Here is a 15,624-nt window from a genome sequence, read left to right on the forward strand (position 1 = left end):
TCCACCATGGTGGCTCTAGGAGGGTCATTATGTTTACTTCTCTTAGGACATGCCCCTGATACATGACATTGCTCTCCACACTTAAAACATTTGTTATCTTTACAATAATGTTGAACCTCTTCAGGAGAAAGTTTATTTTTACCTTTGTAGCCACTTTCTTTTGCCTTTCCTTTGTTGTTGTTGTTGTTAGCCTTGGGAGAATTCTGTATTGCATTGTTCTTCCCCTTTGACTCAAATTTTTTGGCTTCTCTTGGCTTTGAGCCCTTCTTGGTCCCTTGTTGGAAATGAATCCTCAAAGCAACTATAGTATGATGTATGAATTTCATAATAGTTTTAGGTCTTTGTGAGTTGATATACTCACTCATCTCCTCAGATAGGCCAACACAAAATTGTTGCTTTTATTCCGAAAAGCCTACATTTTTTAGACAATGGATTTGAGATGCAACTCCCAAAACTTATCCACATACTTTTGGATAGACTCGTACGGGGCCATCTTCAAGCTTTGCCATTCCATGAGAACTTTGTCTTTGGCATCACTTGGAAGGAATTTCTTGTAATGGCAATCCTCAAAGCTTTCCAATTCTTTGGAGCTTTACCTTAACTACGTAGGCTTGCCCAATATTTATGGAGTGACTGTTGGAAATGCATGGAAACATTTTAGAGCTTTGAAGATTCCGAGAAATCTTCATCTCCAAAAGCCGCATCAAATTGTTGGATAAAGGCCAATACTTGGTCAGTTGCTCTGAGGTGCCATCGTAGGTAAGAAAGCTAATGTTCTTTTCTCCTTCTTTGAATTTCTTCAACTTACATGACCTCTTCCATGCCGCATAGCTCCTCCATTTACCCCTTCCCTTCTCTCTCTTGGGTGGCAAGTTGATGTCCTCCAAGTCGAAAGATGGTGATGATGATGAAGAGAAAGAGGAGGAAGCAAGCAAAGATGGTGACCACTTTCTTTGCTTCCTCTTGATTGGATTTCTTTCTCCTTTCTTTGAATTAGCATGGGAGGGATTGCATGTTGACTTCCTCTTCATTTTGGAAGGAGTAGGTGATTGTCATGCCCACTATCTTCTTGGAGAAACATCACTTTCAAAGGTAGGTGGAGAGTCACTTTCATACCTCTATCTTGAAAGTACATGGCACATGTCTTCTTCTCAAACAATTTTCCTTGGAGGTCCTTCCAACATCTCCTCCTCATTACCCAAAGAGACTTCTCTTTTGGAGGTCTCACTAGGAGGCCTCATAAGAATTCTCTCTTCTCAGGCATTTGCGGGAACTTGAGCTTGAAGGGCTCGAATTTGGCTTTGAACCTCCACTTGTAAAATAGGGTTTCCCATTGCTTCTTGTAACTGATCAACAAGGTAGTTGAAAACTTTGTAACCATCATCAAAAGCTATACCATGAGCCAAATCTAAGCTGTCAATATTAATTACATTTTCTTGATTATGTTGGGCCATGATTAAATTTTCTTATATGTGTATGCTAAATCTTTCCTTGGCACTTCCAAAACTTTGACTACCACTCCTCTTATTCCTTGAAAATTAGCACTCGATTAACTACACCCATGGTTTAGAATATTATTAATTGCAAAGAGTACTGGAGTGGATTTAACAGTGCGAGGTTGACACCAATTCCTATCAACCTTGCTAATAGCTCCTATGAAAGAAGAGAGTTTTCCTTTAAGAGAGGGAGAGATATCAAGGATAACATAGGTTATGTCGAGCTAAATTCTTTGCACAAATACACATTAGAAGCACTTTAACCATACACATAATTCAAAAAGAATAACTAGTTGAGATTGATAACTCGATGAGGATTGGATTTGCTTGGAGCCGGTCCTCCCTTCATAAGGACTTGTTTTATGATCCTCTCAAAAGAGAGCTTTGTTACAATACATGTTTGTGCTCTTGCAAAGATTTTCTTGAATCAAGAAGATAGTGTCTTAAAGATTCCATGGTAAAACCCTCTTTCCCAAACCCTAAACTCCCTAGTGGGGAAAAAGGAACTATGGGAAAAAAGGAAGATGAAGGTGGAGAGAAGTATTTTTCAAGCAAGAGAATTGATATTCCATGTACACTTGCTCATGAGTAAGATCTTATCATAGCTTAGTAATATAATAGTAGGGATAGAGAAGAAGAAACTTCCATTGGCTTGGATATGCATCCACAGCAACGAGCTTGAGCATAGAGTCCGTCTCTAGAGCTCCCATGAGAGAGAGAGAGAGAGAGAGAGAGAGAGAGAGAGAGAGAGAGAGAGATCGCTTTGCCAATCTTGGGCACTTGAGAGAGTGTGTGAGAGGAGCAAGAGCCTAAAAAATGCAACGAGCCCTCTCTTTATATAACTATACAAGTATGCAACTAGACTTGAATTAGAATGCTTTACACTTGACCAATGAAGTGGGAACACCTCCTAATGTAACTTGATCATGTCCAACACTTGTCCCCACTTGCCTTGCATGCTAGATCCCCCCCCCCCCCCCCCCCCCCCAGCGTCCTGCCCCTTCTTGGGACTCATCTTGGCAAGTGTAAACACTACACACACTTGTCGAGCTCACTCAAAGCAAGTGTAGGTTACTTTGGACATGTGGCTTAGTTAAGCTTAGTAAACCAAGACTAGAGTCAACTTACTAAATGAGGAAGGGCTGCTCTAACCTTAGTCTTTAGCTTTTCCCTTTCATTTAATAAAAACCATGAACTTACCTTTTAATTAATTAACTCGGGTGCAAGACTTTTACACAAACCTTGGAGGCTTATGAAACTGATCCAGGGCTACAACCTATCTGCTAGTTTAGGACCTGCTAAATTACGATAAACTTTAGAAACAATAAAACTCACCCTTTGAGCTTTAAAATTTTCACCTCCTATGCAAAATCTTTGCACGCTACTTTAGAGGTGACTCCAAGATACTCCCAGAACATGCTAAAAGGGCTTCTAACAGCAATATTGATAAGGGTGATATCACGCACAAGAGCGCCACATGAGATCCAACCCATGTGCTAACAAACTCTTATGAATACTCTTTAATCCTTGTTCTTTGAAGTCATTTTAAGCATGCCAAAAAAATGAAATCAACATTGGGAAATAGCATTTTAAATTAAAAGAAAATGTTTTCTTTCTTTTCAATTTTTATAGGAACACATGCTGTTTTCATTATTGAGAAACAACATTTAAAAAGAATTGCTTTCTTTCTCTTAATTTTGAAAGGGACACAGGTCAAGCAAACAAATTTGAACGACTTTCACCATATGGATACTAAGACCTTTAGCGGGCCAAAAACTAAGGACCAAAAAGATAGTATCACCTACTAGCCTAATATGTACCAAAACCGATTTCCCAGGCCCCGCCCCGCCCCCCCCCCCCCCCCCCCCCCCCCCCCCCCGCCCCGCCCGATGGAATATTTAATTTGAGATCGTAGCACCTGCAGAATGAATTTGAAGTCGTCGAGACTCGACTGAAGTCGAAATCAAATCAATCATCACTCAAACGGAGAACGCCATATGCATGCGGCATAACGCAACGGTAACAGAAGAGCCACAGATTTCTTCCTTTTGCATCTTGAGGAGGATCGATAAGCTACCGTTCCAGAAAGAGTTCTGCGAGCTTATCCACCATGAAATTCAATGCAAGTGTGGACAAGTTGATGAAGGTAAGTTTTCTGCTTTTTTTTTGCAACATAGCCGAGAAAGAAAACGTTTAAGACTTGTGTTCGTTTGTTCTCGTCAGAGGATGACTGCAGATCATCTTGCGGGCGATATTTTGCTCTCACCATTGCGTGAACTTGTGTGTGAGCCTGTCAAAGAACGAAAGAGTGGAAATTCTGAAGTGGCATTAGTAGTGCCGCGTTCAAGAAAGGAGGCTCAACATGATAGCAAGCGGTCTACAAGTATCAAGAAACACAAGAAGGCCAGTGCTAAACACGCCGACAATGAATCACTTGTGACACATCGTATGGCTTTTAAGGGGGAAATGAAACTTGTGCAAGAGGATGCTATGGTTACTTCAGACATGAGATCCAGCCCATCACACCCAGAAACATCTCTATGTCCACCAACATGCAATGGGTTGATGAAACCTGCCACTAAAATGCCGATTATAAGAGTCATACAGCAGGAATGGGTGTGTTGCGACAGTTGCGAAAAATGGCGCCTCTTGCCTCCTGGAGTGGGAAGCGCACAGCTTCCAGAACAGTGGACATGCAAGATGCTTTATTGGCTGTAGGTTAACTGTTCCAACTTTTACTGTTGAAATGATTTATTTACAAATACAAAGAGTTTTGCTTTGAACAGATGGAAGTCCCCTGTTGATACATGTCTTTGCTGTCACTAACTTCACATATTTTTGCAAACAATGCCAGACCAGGTTTAAACCAGTGCAAGGTATCTGAGGAAATTACAACGAATTTAGTAGAGCCGCACTATGATGCAAATGTTGAGCAATCCAGACTACCCATTTTACGTTTATCACAACACTGTGGCAGAAGTCAAGACATCAAAAGGTCAAGAACAGAGCCAAGCAACAAAATTGGTTTCGACCCTGGTCTGAAAGAGAATGAGTCATTGACAGCCTCAATTCAAGCTACATCACCTGCAAAACTAAAAAAGCCATTAATTCGGGCAAAAAAGGTTGTCACAGATGACGGCCATTGGAGTGACACAGAGATGAGGGAGACAAATTTGATTGAAATTGAGGTTATAAAGCTTGAAGATGAAGAAGAGGCTAAGTGCTTACGGGGAAATGATGGTATGCTTCTCTTAATATCAATGTAGATTTTATTGTGATGAAGTTTATAATATGTTCTGGACTTCCTATATCCAACAGGGTTAGTTTATGATCACTCTTCTCTCGGGTTTACGTCATCAGAAGCAACTAAGTTGAAACAGCAGACCAGACAAGTATAAGAAATTAAATCAAATATTTTACTTGGTCTTTTTTTAAAAATTTTAGGTTATTTCTTTTGATGAATGCCTTCTCAATTATCATATATATGCCCTTTAAACAGGTAAGTGGCCCCATTGACGATAAGGCACTTTACATGTACATGAAAGCTGCAATAAGGTTCCTTCAAGCGGCCGCTTTATTAGAATCCGGTGGTGCAAAAAGTGGCAATGAGGAGCTGTTAGTGAACATCTACGTAGAGGCAGCCAGCCTTAGCCAGTAAGCCAGATTACTGTGACCTATTCAAAATGTTTTAGGCACTTGGTAACTTAATTGGTTTGTGAGAATCAGGACGTTGTGGGTTTGTTTGTTATTCACTTAGTTGATGGTTTCAGATCAATTTATCACTTGCTATCTTTATGATGTGGTTCAGAACTTGTTTGACGTATTAATCATTTTTGCAGGCTATGCGCCGATATGTATGAAACGAATGCAGAACTGGCAACTGCCATATTGGCTCACAAGTGTATCTCTTGCGCTAATTTGAACCTTATACAGTTGATTGGCTCTTTCGTACTCTCTGATGCTGATAAGCTTCATTCGTTACAACAGCGAGATACATCAGGTTACTAGCTTGCGCATCTTTCGCAAAGCAGACAAAGACTTCATACATAAGAGAACAGTGTTAGATCTTATTAATATGTGTATGAACATGCTTGTGCTTTTTGTATATGTCTGGTTTGATTGGTAACAATGCCTACTATGAATTAGTTTCAGCACATTTTATTGAACACAGGGGTTGCTTAAGCTGATGTTTTGTTGGAAACTCGCTTTAAACTCCTCAAGCCTCTTGAAACTAGTAGCCTCTTAGTTCAAAACAAAACAAGGCGTCTCGAGACAAACATAGGGACTGCCTTTCACTCTGGGTGGGTAGAGAGAAGGGAACTTTAACTGCCGTTGTCTTTACAATGTCACAGCGCCGGATTACTTGGCATTATTCTCAACGGCCCTGGTTCATACTTTGTGACTCCAACATACCACCTTAAGCTTGGAGTCCTTGTACATATGTTTTGATTTGTACGGCTCCTTGAGGAGAGGCTGACCCAAGCATCTTCAAAGAGCCACGGTACTCTTCAATATAGACATCTCATTTGTCCAAAAATAAAAGAGAAGAAAAAGAGAACTTTTAACGTTGTAGGAACTATCCCAAGAGACCTCAAAGATCTATCCAGAGAGAGAGAGAGAGAGAGAGAGAGAGAGAGAGAGAGAGAGAGAGAGAGAGAGAGAGAGAGAGAGAGAGAGAGAGAGAGAGAGAGAGAGAGAGAGAGAGAGAGAGAGAGAAATGAAATGTTATATTAACGTCTTCAAAAGGCCAAAGTGACCTATGAGACCAGAAAGTTACAATGTGGTGGATCTGATACAAAGTCAGAGTAACAAGATGACAAAATGACAGAAACGACAAAGTGACAAAATAAAATACTATGGAATCTCGCTAGGTGTGAACTAAGCAGCTAAACAGCTAGCTGGGATAGCTAGATCACAGGATATCCAGCATTGGTCGCTTGCGGATCTCATCAATCTCCTCCATGGTCAGTAGTCTGACCGGGCGTTGTGCATGTCGAGCCAAAGTGATCCGAATCCTCTGATGCAGCCTCCGTCGATGCTATGTAGTCCTCCACAGTCGTGGGCGTCTGGAGAGAGCATCTCTCCAGCTTACGGAGGGTGGTTTTGTGACGAGGCCCAGATACATGGACACCTACTTGTCTCATGGGATACGATGTGCTATTGGCCAGATACGCACATCCTTGCACCACAGAGAGAGAGAGAGAGAGAGAGAGAGAGAGAGAGAGAGAGAGAGAGAGAGAGAGAGAGAGAGAGAGAGAAATGAAACGAAATGTTATATTAAATGTCTTCAAAAGGCCAAAATGACCTATGAGACCAAACCGATACAATCTTGGTGGATCTAAAACAATGTTTGTACAAAATTAAAACGAAGTAAAGTGAAAAACTAAAATCTTAATTGCTAGATGTGAACTAAGCAGCTAGCTGGAACCAATCTACTAAAGGGAAATGGCATAACCAATCTACCACACTTGGGTGATAAAAAGGTTATAGCACTTTCCTCTTTTGATTAACACACTCACACACACACCCGAGAAGAAGAGAATTTTTAACGTCGTGGGAAACTATCTCAAGAGACCTCAGAGATCTATCCGACAAGAGTTGAACTCAAGACTTGTTATTCTAGAGGGAAACAATCTACCACACTTGGGTGATAGAAAGGTTATACCATTTTCTCTTTTTATTAGCACTCACCCCCCCCCCCCCCCCCCCCCCCCCCCCAAGAAGAAGAGAATTTTTAACGTCGTGGGAAAATATCCCAAGAGACGTGTGTGTGTGAGAGAGAGAGAGAGAGAGAGAGAGAGAGAGAGAGAGAGAGAGAGAGAGAGAAAGAGAGAGAGAGAAATGAAATGATGTATTAAAGTCTTCAAAAGGCCAAAATGACCTATGCGACCAATCCGTTACAAACTTGTGAATTTGGTACCATGTTTGAGTACAAAAAAAGAGACACTAAAATGAATCTAGAAGTGCTACTAGCTTGAATTGTGTGGGGTATGTGTGATCACTAATACAATGGGTGCCCAATACAAGAGAAAGATACAATGGGTGATGAATCCATCCTCATCTTTACTTTGGATGTCCAGATAGTATGGTTGGGATCCTCTGTTATAGTCTCTGTCGATGCTGTGAAGCTCCTTTTCCTCAGTCGTGGGCATCTCGATCTCCCTAGCCTCAATGCTCGGTCAATGAGAGTACAGCGGGTGTGAGTATGAGCTGAGCTTTACAATGGTGGTTGCTCCTCTATCTGTCCAATTTTTGGTGTGAAGAAATCAGTAATCTGTTCGTGGGATTGTCTCTCTCCAGATCTCCTCAATAAACTCTCTGTGTGTCTGTGTAACTCAAGTAGATACAGGCCAACACATCTCTGGTCCTGATAGCTCATGACTCTCGAGAAGGATCCGAAGCCTTCTTTGAATAGACAGTGGAAGCGATCCCGTATCTCGTAATACACTGTGCACTGACATATATAATGTGTCTCGGTCTCTGGCTCTGTATGGCATAGGCGACATATCTTGCTAGCTATTGGTATCCCTCTGAATCTACCAGTCTCAATCTCAAGATGGTGTGAACTTTGAAGGTATGGAAATGGCACACCGTAACCCATGGGATAGATGTGTATCCATATAGCTGGGTCGAATCACAAACCCATCCCCTGCCAGTTGGAGAAGATGCTCTCTATAGAAAGCCATCTTCGTGCCCAACTCCTGTGTCGGCTCTATCCATGTCCTCCTGGTGTCCAACTAGGTTAGGTCCTGGCGAATGAGTCTAGTAATCTCCATGTCACAAGACGGGCACCACGTGCCAATAGAAAAGACCAGACTGAACAGACTTTAGCACTTCAATAACAACTGAACTGAAAGAGAGACGACACGGAGTGGCGGAATTCCACCCGATAGAGTATTGGCCCCAAACCTTGGCGCCCCTTTCTGTATTTCTTTATATTGCATCATCAAAGTACAAGCCGGTACTCCAGACTTTGCACCTTCTCCAGGAAGCATGCCAGAGAATGAGCCCTAGCCTCATATTTAAAGGCTCTTGGCCTAAAAAGCAGTTACAGTAAAAAGCTTTTAAAACTCAAAAGCTTCTGGTCCAAAAGCAAAGCCAAAAGCTGCCAGCGCAAATCACGGAAATCCGTACAGCCTGCCACGTCATCAGCCAGCGCAAAACGCGGAAATCTGCCCTTAGGGTTAGGGTTTTTGCAATTTTAGGGTTTCTGGTAGCAGAATTAGGGTTTGCAGGTTTTAGGGTTAGGGTTTCCAGAATTAGGGTTTCAGTAGTTAGGGTTTCTGGCAGAAATTAGGGTTAGGGTTTCTGCTCTCAGGCAACCACGTCATCACTTTGTGACACTTCTTCTGTTACTTGTTCTTCTTAGTGTTTAAACTTTAGGCCCCTCGGCCGGTAGCTCCGTTCTTCAGTAGGTCGACACGTCAGCAGTTTGTTACATCTCCCCTTCTTGAAAGAGAGTAATCGTCCTCGATTACAACATATCTACAAAACAACTCAAGTTAGCTCAAAAATTTTCGAGGGTCATTCCGAGGGACAATCACTTTGCTCTTTTTATTAAGGAGTTAGCTTCTTCTTTCTGCCCTTTTGATCAAGGGGTTAGCTTCTCCTTTCGGCTCTTTTGATCAAGGAGTTAGCTTCTCCTTTCTGCTCTTTTGATCAAGGAGTTAGCTTCTCCTTTTGTCCAGATTGGAACTCTTGATATTTCGGCGTAGTAAAATTAGCCATCACACTCAGACCGTACTGATCTTCCACGGTCTTGATGCACTAAAAAATTACATACCCAGGCAATCTCATCCAATTAGGAATATTCAGTAATTGACACATCACAATGCAACACAAATGCTCACATATGCATGTTACAAGACATAGAAACATAAAGCCGCCGATGAACACTCTCCCCGCAAATAACCATCCAGGTCCGGGCCATGAGCTGTTCAACGACTTCCTCATCACTCCTCCCGCAAATAACCTAAAAAGGTCCGGGCCATGAGATATAGAGGCCTTTTACAACCAAACGCCCCCCAGACCGTAGCCTGTGTCGTTTGGAGGTGCTGAGAGTAACCATTGTTAATACTCCTCCCGATAACCATCTAGGTCCGGGCCATGAGTAACAAGAACAATACTCCCCCCGTAAATAACCACAAGGGTCCGGGCCATGAGTAAAAACAACACTTTTCAATCATTCAATACTCCCCCCGCAAATAACCACAAGGGTCCGGGCCATGAGTAACCACTGTCACAAGATGAGACCACGTGCCAATAGAAAAGAACAGACTGAACAGACTTTAGCACTTCAATAACAACTGAACTGAAAGAGAGACGACACTGAGTGGTGGAATTCCACCCGATAGAGTATTGGCCCCAAACCTTGGCGCCCCTTTCGGTATTTCTTTATATTACATCATCAAAGTACAAGCCGGTACTCCAGACTCTGCACCTTCTCGAGGAAGCATGCCAGAGAATGAGCCCTAGCCTCATATTTAAAGGCCCTTGGCCTAAAAAGCAGTTACAGTAAAAAGCTTTTAAAACTCAAAAGCTTCTGGTCCAAAAGCAAAGCCAAAAGCTGCCAGCATAAATAACAGAAATCCGTATAGCCTGCCACGTCATCAACCAACGCAAAAAGCGAAATTTGCCCTTAGGGTTAGGGTTAGGGTTTCTGGCAGCAGAATTAGGGCTTGCAGGTTTTAGGGTTAGGGTAGGGTTTCAGCAGTTAGGGTTTTTGGCAAAAATTAGGGTTAGGGTTTTTGCTCTTGGGCAACCACGTCATCACTTTGTGACATTTCTTCTGTTACTTCTTCTTCTTAGGGTTTAGGCCCCTCGGCCGGTAGCTCCGTTCTTCAGTAGGTCGACACGTCAGCAGTTTGTTACACTCCACCCGTGTAAGAGACAACGATGGTGCATCAAGGGAGTACTGGAAGGGAGGCAAGCTGTCCATGCTAAAGCCATGTATCTGGAACTATGATGACATCTGTGCACACCAGCATGATGTGTCCTCCTGTAAAGCTAATTGTCTGGAGGACTCAAGTGCCTGGTAGTATCCTATAAGCTGTGCATAAAGGAGACTGATCTGGTAAGCGCCTCTATCTCCATAGGGGGGGCCGCTAGCTCCGCTCTAATGATCTCGGCATGGAGGCCTTGGCTCTAATTAGTTAAGAGATCATAGATACCAAAGGCCTCTCCATACCTCTCCACCTATCTTGGCACATAGAGTGTCCCCAAACCTGAACCCCACAGAGCATAGCTGAAGCCACCAACGTATCAAAGAGCGAGAGCTTTGTTCGGGGTTCTTGGAACTGAATCTGCAAACACATCCTCTCCAATCTTCCCAAGGCCACATATGCTCTGGTCAGTCTAGTCTCAGCTGCTCTCTTCAAAGAAAACTTTGGCCCATTGAAGACTACCCCAAGATAAGTGTATGCATCTGAGAGACGTATGACGTCTAGGATTTCGCCTACTTTTCAGGTCTCAATCTCAAGCTGGTGTGAAGATGTTCGTATTTGACCAATGGCACACCGTAACCCATGAGATAGATGTGTATCCATATAGCTAGGTCGAATCACAAACCCATCTCCTGTGATTTGGACAAGATGCTCTCTATAGAAAGCCATCTTCGTGCCCAACTCCTGTGACGGCTCTATCCATGTCCTCTTCGTGTCCGACTGGATCAGGTGTGGAGAGTTGGATCAGGTGTGGAGAGAGAGAGAGAGAGAGAGAGAGAGAGAGAGAGAGAGAGAGAGAGAGAGAGAGAGAGAGAGAGAGAGAGAGAGAGAGAGAAAATGTACCTTTAAAATGGCTAAGGGTAATCACGCTGTACATGGCTAAAACTCCCTCGGCATACAGCCTCCCTTTTTGCTGAAAGGCAGTGCCAAGTAAAATGCTTAGATGTCATCAGCCCAAGCTTTGACTCTACTGTAAACGGATAGCGAATCTTGCATACAAAAAAAGTAACCAACATTTACAGGAGCTAAGAAAGGATTGAGATTGAGTAGTGGGGCGTTGGCATTAGAGTTACTAGGGAAACGCGTTCCCTAGGGTCTGAAACGCCGGAACGACGTTCCGGCCAGTCACTGGTGCCGGGAACGTCCCCGAACGGCAGGGCGTTCCAACGGACAATTTGATACCGGAACGGTTGGGAGGGAGGGGAACAAGCCGGAACAGGGTGGAACGGTCGGAACGGCACAAACGGACAGATTTCCACCAACGATCACAAACGGGCAGATTTTAGGGGGTTTTGTTTTTTGGCAGTCCTTATAATTTGTTCCCCCCTCACCACTTTCCTTTACAAATTCAACAAGCCTCAAGGCTCTCTCTCTCTCCTTTGCTCTCAAGCTCTACCCTCAAGCTCGCAAGCTCTGGCTCCCTTGCTCTCAAGCTCTACCCTCAAGCTCTTTCTCCCTTGGGCTTGCCCTCAAGCTCTATTTCCCTTGCTCTCAAGAAGTGAAGCCTCTCTCTCAAGCTCTCTATCTCAAGCTCTCAAGGAGTCAAGCGGCAAGCCTCTCTCTCAAGCCCTCTCTCTCTCTCTCTCTCTCTCTCTCTCTCTCTCTCTCTCTCTCTCTCTCTCTCTCTCTCTCGGATAATCCATGGCCTCTTCTTCTCGTACAACCCCTTCCGTTCATGCAGGCAACACTTAAAAGACGAAGGAATGGTTGTGGTGGGATGAAGTGACTTCGGAGGGCATCTTGTCGGCGGCGGGAAGTGCTTGTGCATGGGCATGCAAGCTATGCTCTTACACGCGGAAAGGGGGGCATGACAAAGTGAGGGCACACTTTCTTCGGGTGCCGGGACATGAGGTGAGATTTTTCACCAACATAAGCGTCGAGAAGAGGAAGGAGCTTGAGGAAAAGGATTGGCAATTCAACCATAAATCCAAGCCCACACGCAAAGGTATCGACCCAAAGACCCTCATTTTCCCTTCTTCTCCTCTACCCAGTGCCGGTGGCAGTGGATCTTCATCAGGTTTGATTCGTTGCCAAAGGACCCTTGCCGCCTCTTGGGACCCAAAGAAGAACGAAGAGGTGGATGCCGTCGTGGCCCGATTCTTCGATTACGACCATATCCCATTTGTCATGGCTTTGTAAGCTTTATCGATCGTCTCTCTCATTTCTTCCGTTATCGTCGTTTCCGCCACGATGATCTCTAAATTTAAACTATGAATAATCATACTAACCTCTTCTATGTGTGATCGAAATAGGTTGGAGTATTGGAAAGGTATGGTGCAACGGATAGGAGAGTATGTCATTGGCTATGTGCCGCCATCTTCAAAGGCTCTCCGAACCACTTTGCTCGATCGAGAGAAGGCGATCGTGGAGCAAGCAACGCTTAATATTCAACGGCTTTGGGCAAAACATGGCGTTTCCCTCATTGTCGACGGGTGGAGCGATACAAGGAAGAGATCTATCCATGGCCTCGTTGTTGGGTTTGGAAGCAATGGGCTCAAGGTGGCTTGAAGGTGAAGGCAGCCATAGCTCAGACAGTTAGAGAGAGAAGAACACACTTTTGAAAAAGTGGACTCAATACACATAAAAGCTAGTAATAATACTTTTGCATAGTGTATGTACAACATAGGCTCGGGCTTTATTTATGCATAAAGCTAGAGTGGCTATCCGGCTGATAACTCTCCATGTAGCGCTTCTTAGAAGCTTACAACTCATAGGCTAAATGTCAATAGCAAAAGGTAAGCACATGTAGAGGTATTTCCCATAGTCGCTGAAGAAGGACATGCCCATCTCAACATTCCTCCCCTTAGGCATGGACTATACTGAAGCAAGCTGGGTTGAGACTCAATGCCACACAGGCAAGCAGTCACACAGACTGGGTTAGTCACACAGACTATGGCAGTCACACAGACTTAATCATGGTCTCAAACAGGCATGGTGTCACACAGACTTAAGGATTCCTCTCCTTAAACATGAAAGGCGAAGGATAACCATATCTATAATTTTCAGTGTCTACTCTTAGTAGCACCTCCCCTTGCTCCTAGTCGTCTTCATCATTTGATATGGTTTGCTGCTGCCATTGCTGTAGCCTGTGCATAAATTGACGATAGCTTCACCTTTGGTTTAGTGCTTGACAAAGACATTCAGCATACATGACAGCGTGCGAATGATGTCAGCACGAGGGATTCTTTCGAGGAAGGTCTTACCTCCAGATATAATTGGGGCAATGTCTAGTCCTCTCATATCTCTTGTAGATAGTTTCGGCAGACATAATGAAAGGCAAGGGTTTTTTATCATGCCTTGAGTGCAAGAGAAAATAAAATGCATAATAAAACGAGAAGTATGCAATGCTTTTGTACAGATGCAAAATAAGCTTGTGCAATGCTTTCGAAACGATTGAGATTTGAGAGAATGCGCGAAGTCGAAAGGTTTCAAAAAACTTTGAAGCTCGATTGTGTGCCTTGAGTCGAAGCTTTTAGCCGCGCATACTTTGAAGTTGAGAATTAGACTTTGAAATTTTCGAATGTTCGATGCAAGGTTGTGCAATTGTATGCGGGTCTGAGGGCTACTTGCTATGTGTTGCGGAGTTTGTCGAGGTGTCACGAGATGAGGATTGCCGTTTGCGAAGGACCTTTTGGCTTTGCAATGCGCAATGCATGTGGGACACGCCGCTTAAGGGGGTTAAGGGAGCCAAGGGATGGGCGGCTGCCGACAACTCTGTGTGGGAAGAAGGGTCTATTATCTAAAAAATTACAAAGCATAGAAAGAAAATTAAAGCCAGCGAAGTCAGTCGATTTTCAGAACGAGGAGGAGCCATCCAATGCTTGGGAGTGAAAGCTTAAGCCATTTCGAAAAGTGAGAAGCTAATTAGGAGTGCTTTGCTGCTGTGATTGCATCCGCGAAGTCGGATTGGAAGAAGTCGTTGTCGATCAACCAGCTTGTGTGTGTGAGAGAGAGAGAGAGAGAGAGAGAGAGAGAGAGAGAATAGCGCTGCAGTAGTGAAATAATTGCTTTGCATTGTGTGTTGTATGAAGCAATCAAGTTCCTGCTCCTGCTCAATCCGACTCTGTTGTAGCTGGTCGACCCCAATGGAATGTGCTTTCTCAACTCGATTTGCCCCAATGAAGTAGCGTTGTCCAGTCTGCTCCCCATCTCCAAGCTTCAATTCGATTTGTGTGCTCTCTCAACTCGGTCTTGCTGCCCACTGTCTATTGCAATTGAGTGTGTGTGTGTGTGTGTGTGTAACCAACACACAAGCAACTCCCTCCAAGCTTCGTTCTGCAGCTCTATGCCCGGCCAAAGTGCTACAATTTCTACTCGCTACCCGACCTTGCTCTCAAGCTCTCAAAGCTTTTGTTCTTTGCTTAGCTTTTGATTCGATACTGCCTTGAAGCTCCTTGCTTGGTTCTGTATTGCCCGACTGCAACTCGGTGCCCAATTTGTTGCAGAATGCCTTTAAGCTCGCATACCCGACTCTTTGCAGATCCACCCCAAGCTCTAAAGATTCCTACGGATGTAGTCGGGGATGCCGACAAGCACAGCCTATGATTGAACGAGTGGCAAACTATTGCAATTAGCCAAATAGGATATTGTATCTGCGGTCGAGCTGCATGCGTCTATTAGAGCTCGATTCCTTCAATTTGATACCTATTGTTGGTATCGATGGAGGGGGCAAAAGCTTCGTAGGTGCTCGATTAGGGGTTGTAGGGGAGGGGTGTTTTTTTTTTGCTTTGATTGTGTGCGGGATTGCTAAGCTAATGGCGGTGCTAACCGGCTCTGATACCAGTTGTTGGGTTTGGAAGCAATGGGCTCAAGGTGGCTTGAAGGTGAAGGCAGCCATAGCTCAGACAGTTAGAGAGAGAAGAACACACACTTTTGAAAAGGTGGACTCAATACACAAAAAAACTAGTAATAATACTTTTGCATAGTGTATGTACAGCATAGGCTCGGGCTTTATTTATGCATAAAGCTAGAGTGGCTATCCGGCTGATAACTCTCCATGTAGCGCTTCTTAGAAGCTTACAACTCATAGGCTAAATGTCAATAGCAAAAGGTATGCACATGTAGAGGTATTTCTCATAGTCGCTGAAGAAGGACATGCCTATCTCAACACTCGTCGCATACTCGAATGGAGGGATGTACTCTGTGCACTCTCATGATGCCACCGAGAGTGGCAAATCTGCCGATGT

The 15,624-nt window shown here is 43.9% G+C and overlaps 1 protein-coding gene across 1 annotated transcript in view; it reads left to right on the forward strand.

The window, feature by feature from the left end:
- Nucleotides 1–3,441: 3,441 nt before the first annotated feature.
- The window catches only part of LOC147439289 (uncharacterized), a 34,475-nt gene continuing 22,292 nt past the window's right edge, over nt 3,442–15,624 (forward strand). The window contains exons 1-6 of the mRNA XM_086485158.1: nt 3,442–3,642; nt 3,720–4,210; nt 4,351–4,736; nt 4,815–4,888; nt 4,996–5,150; nt 5,336–5,496. Of these exons, the coding sequence (XP_086341284.1) occupies nt 3,607–3,642; nt 3,720–4,210; nt 4,351–4,736; nt 4,815–4,888; nt 4,996–5,150; nt 5,336–5,496 (1,303 nt within the window). The 5' untranslated portion in view covers nt 3,442–3,606. The remainder of the gene's footprint in view (nt 3,643–3,719; nt 4,211–4,350; nt 4,737–4,814; nt 4,889–4,995; nt 5,151–5,335; nt 5,497–15,624) is intronic.

Source organism: Adiantum capillus-veneris, chromosome 16 (assembly GCF_014529385.1).
Source record: "Adiantum capillus-veneris isolate H3 chromosome 16, ASM1452938v2, whole genome shotgun sequence".
Classification (NCBI taxonomy): Eukaryota; Viridiplantae; Streptophyta; class Polypodiopsida; order Polypodiales; family Pteridaceae; genus Adiantum; species Adiantum capillus-veneris.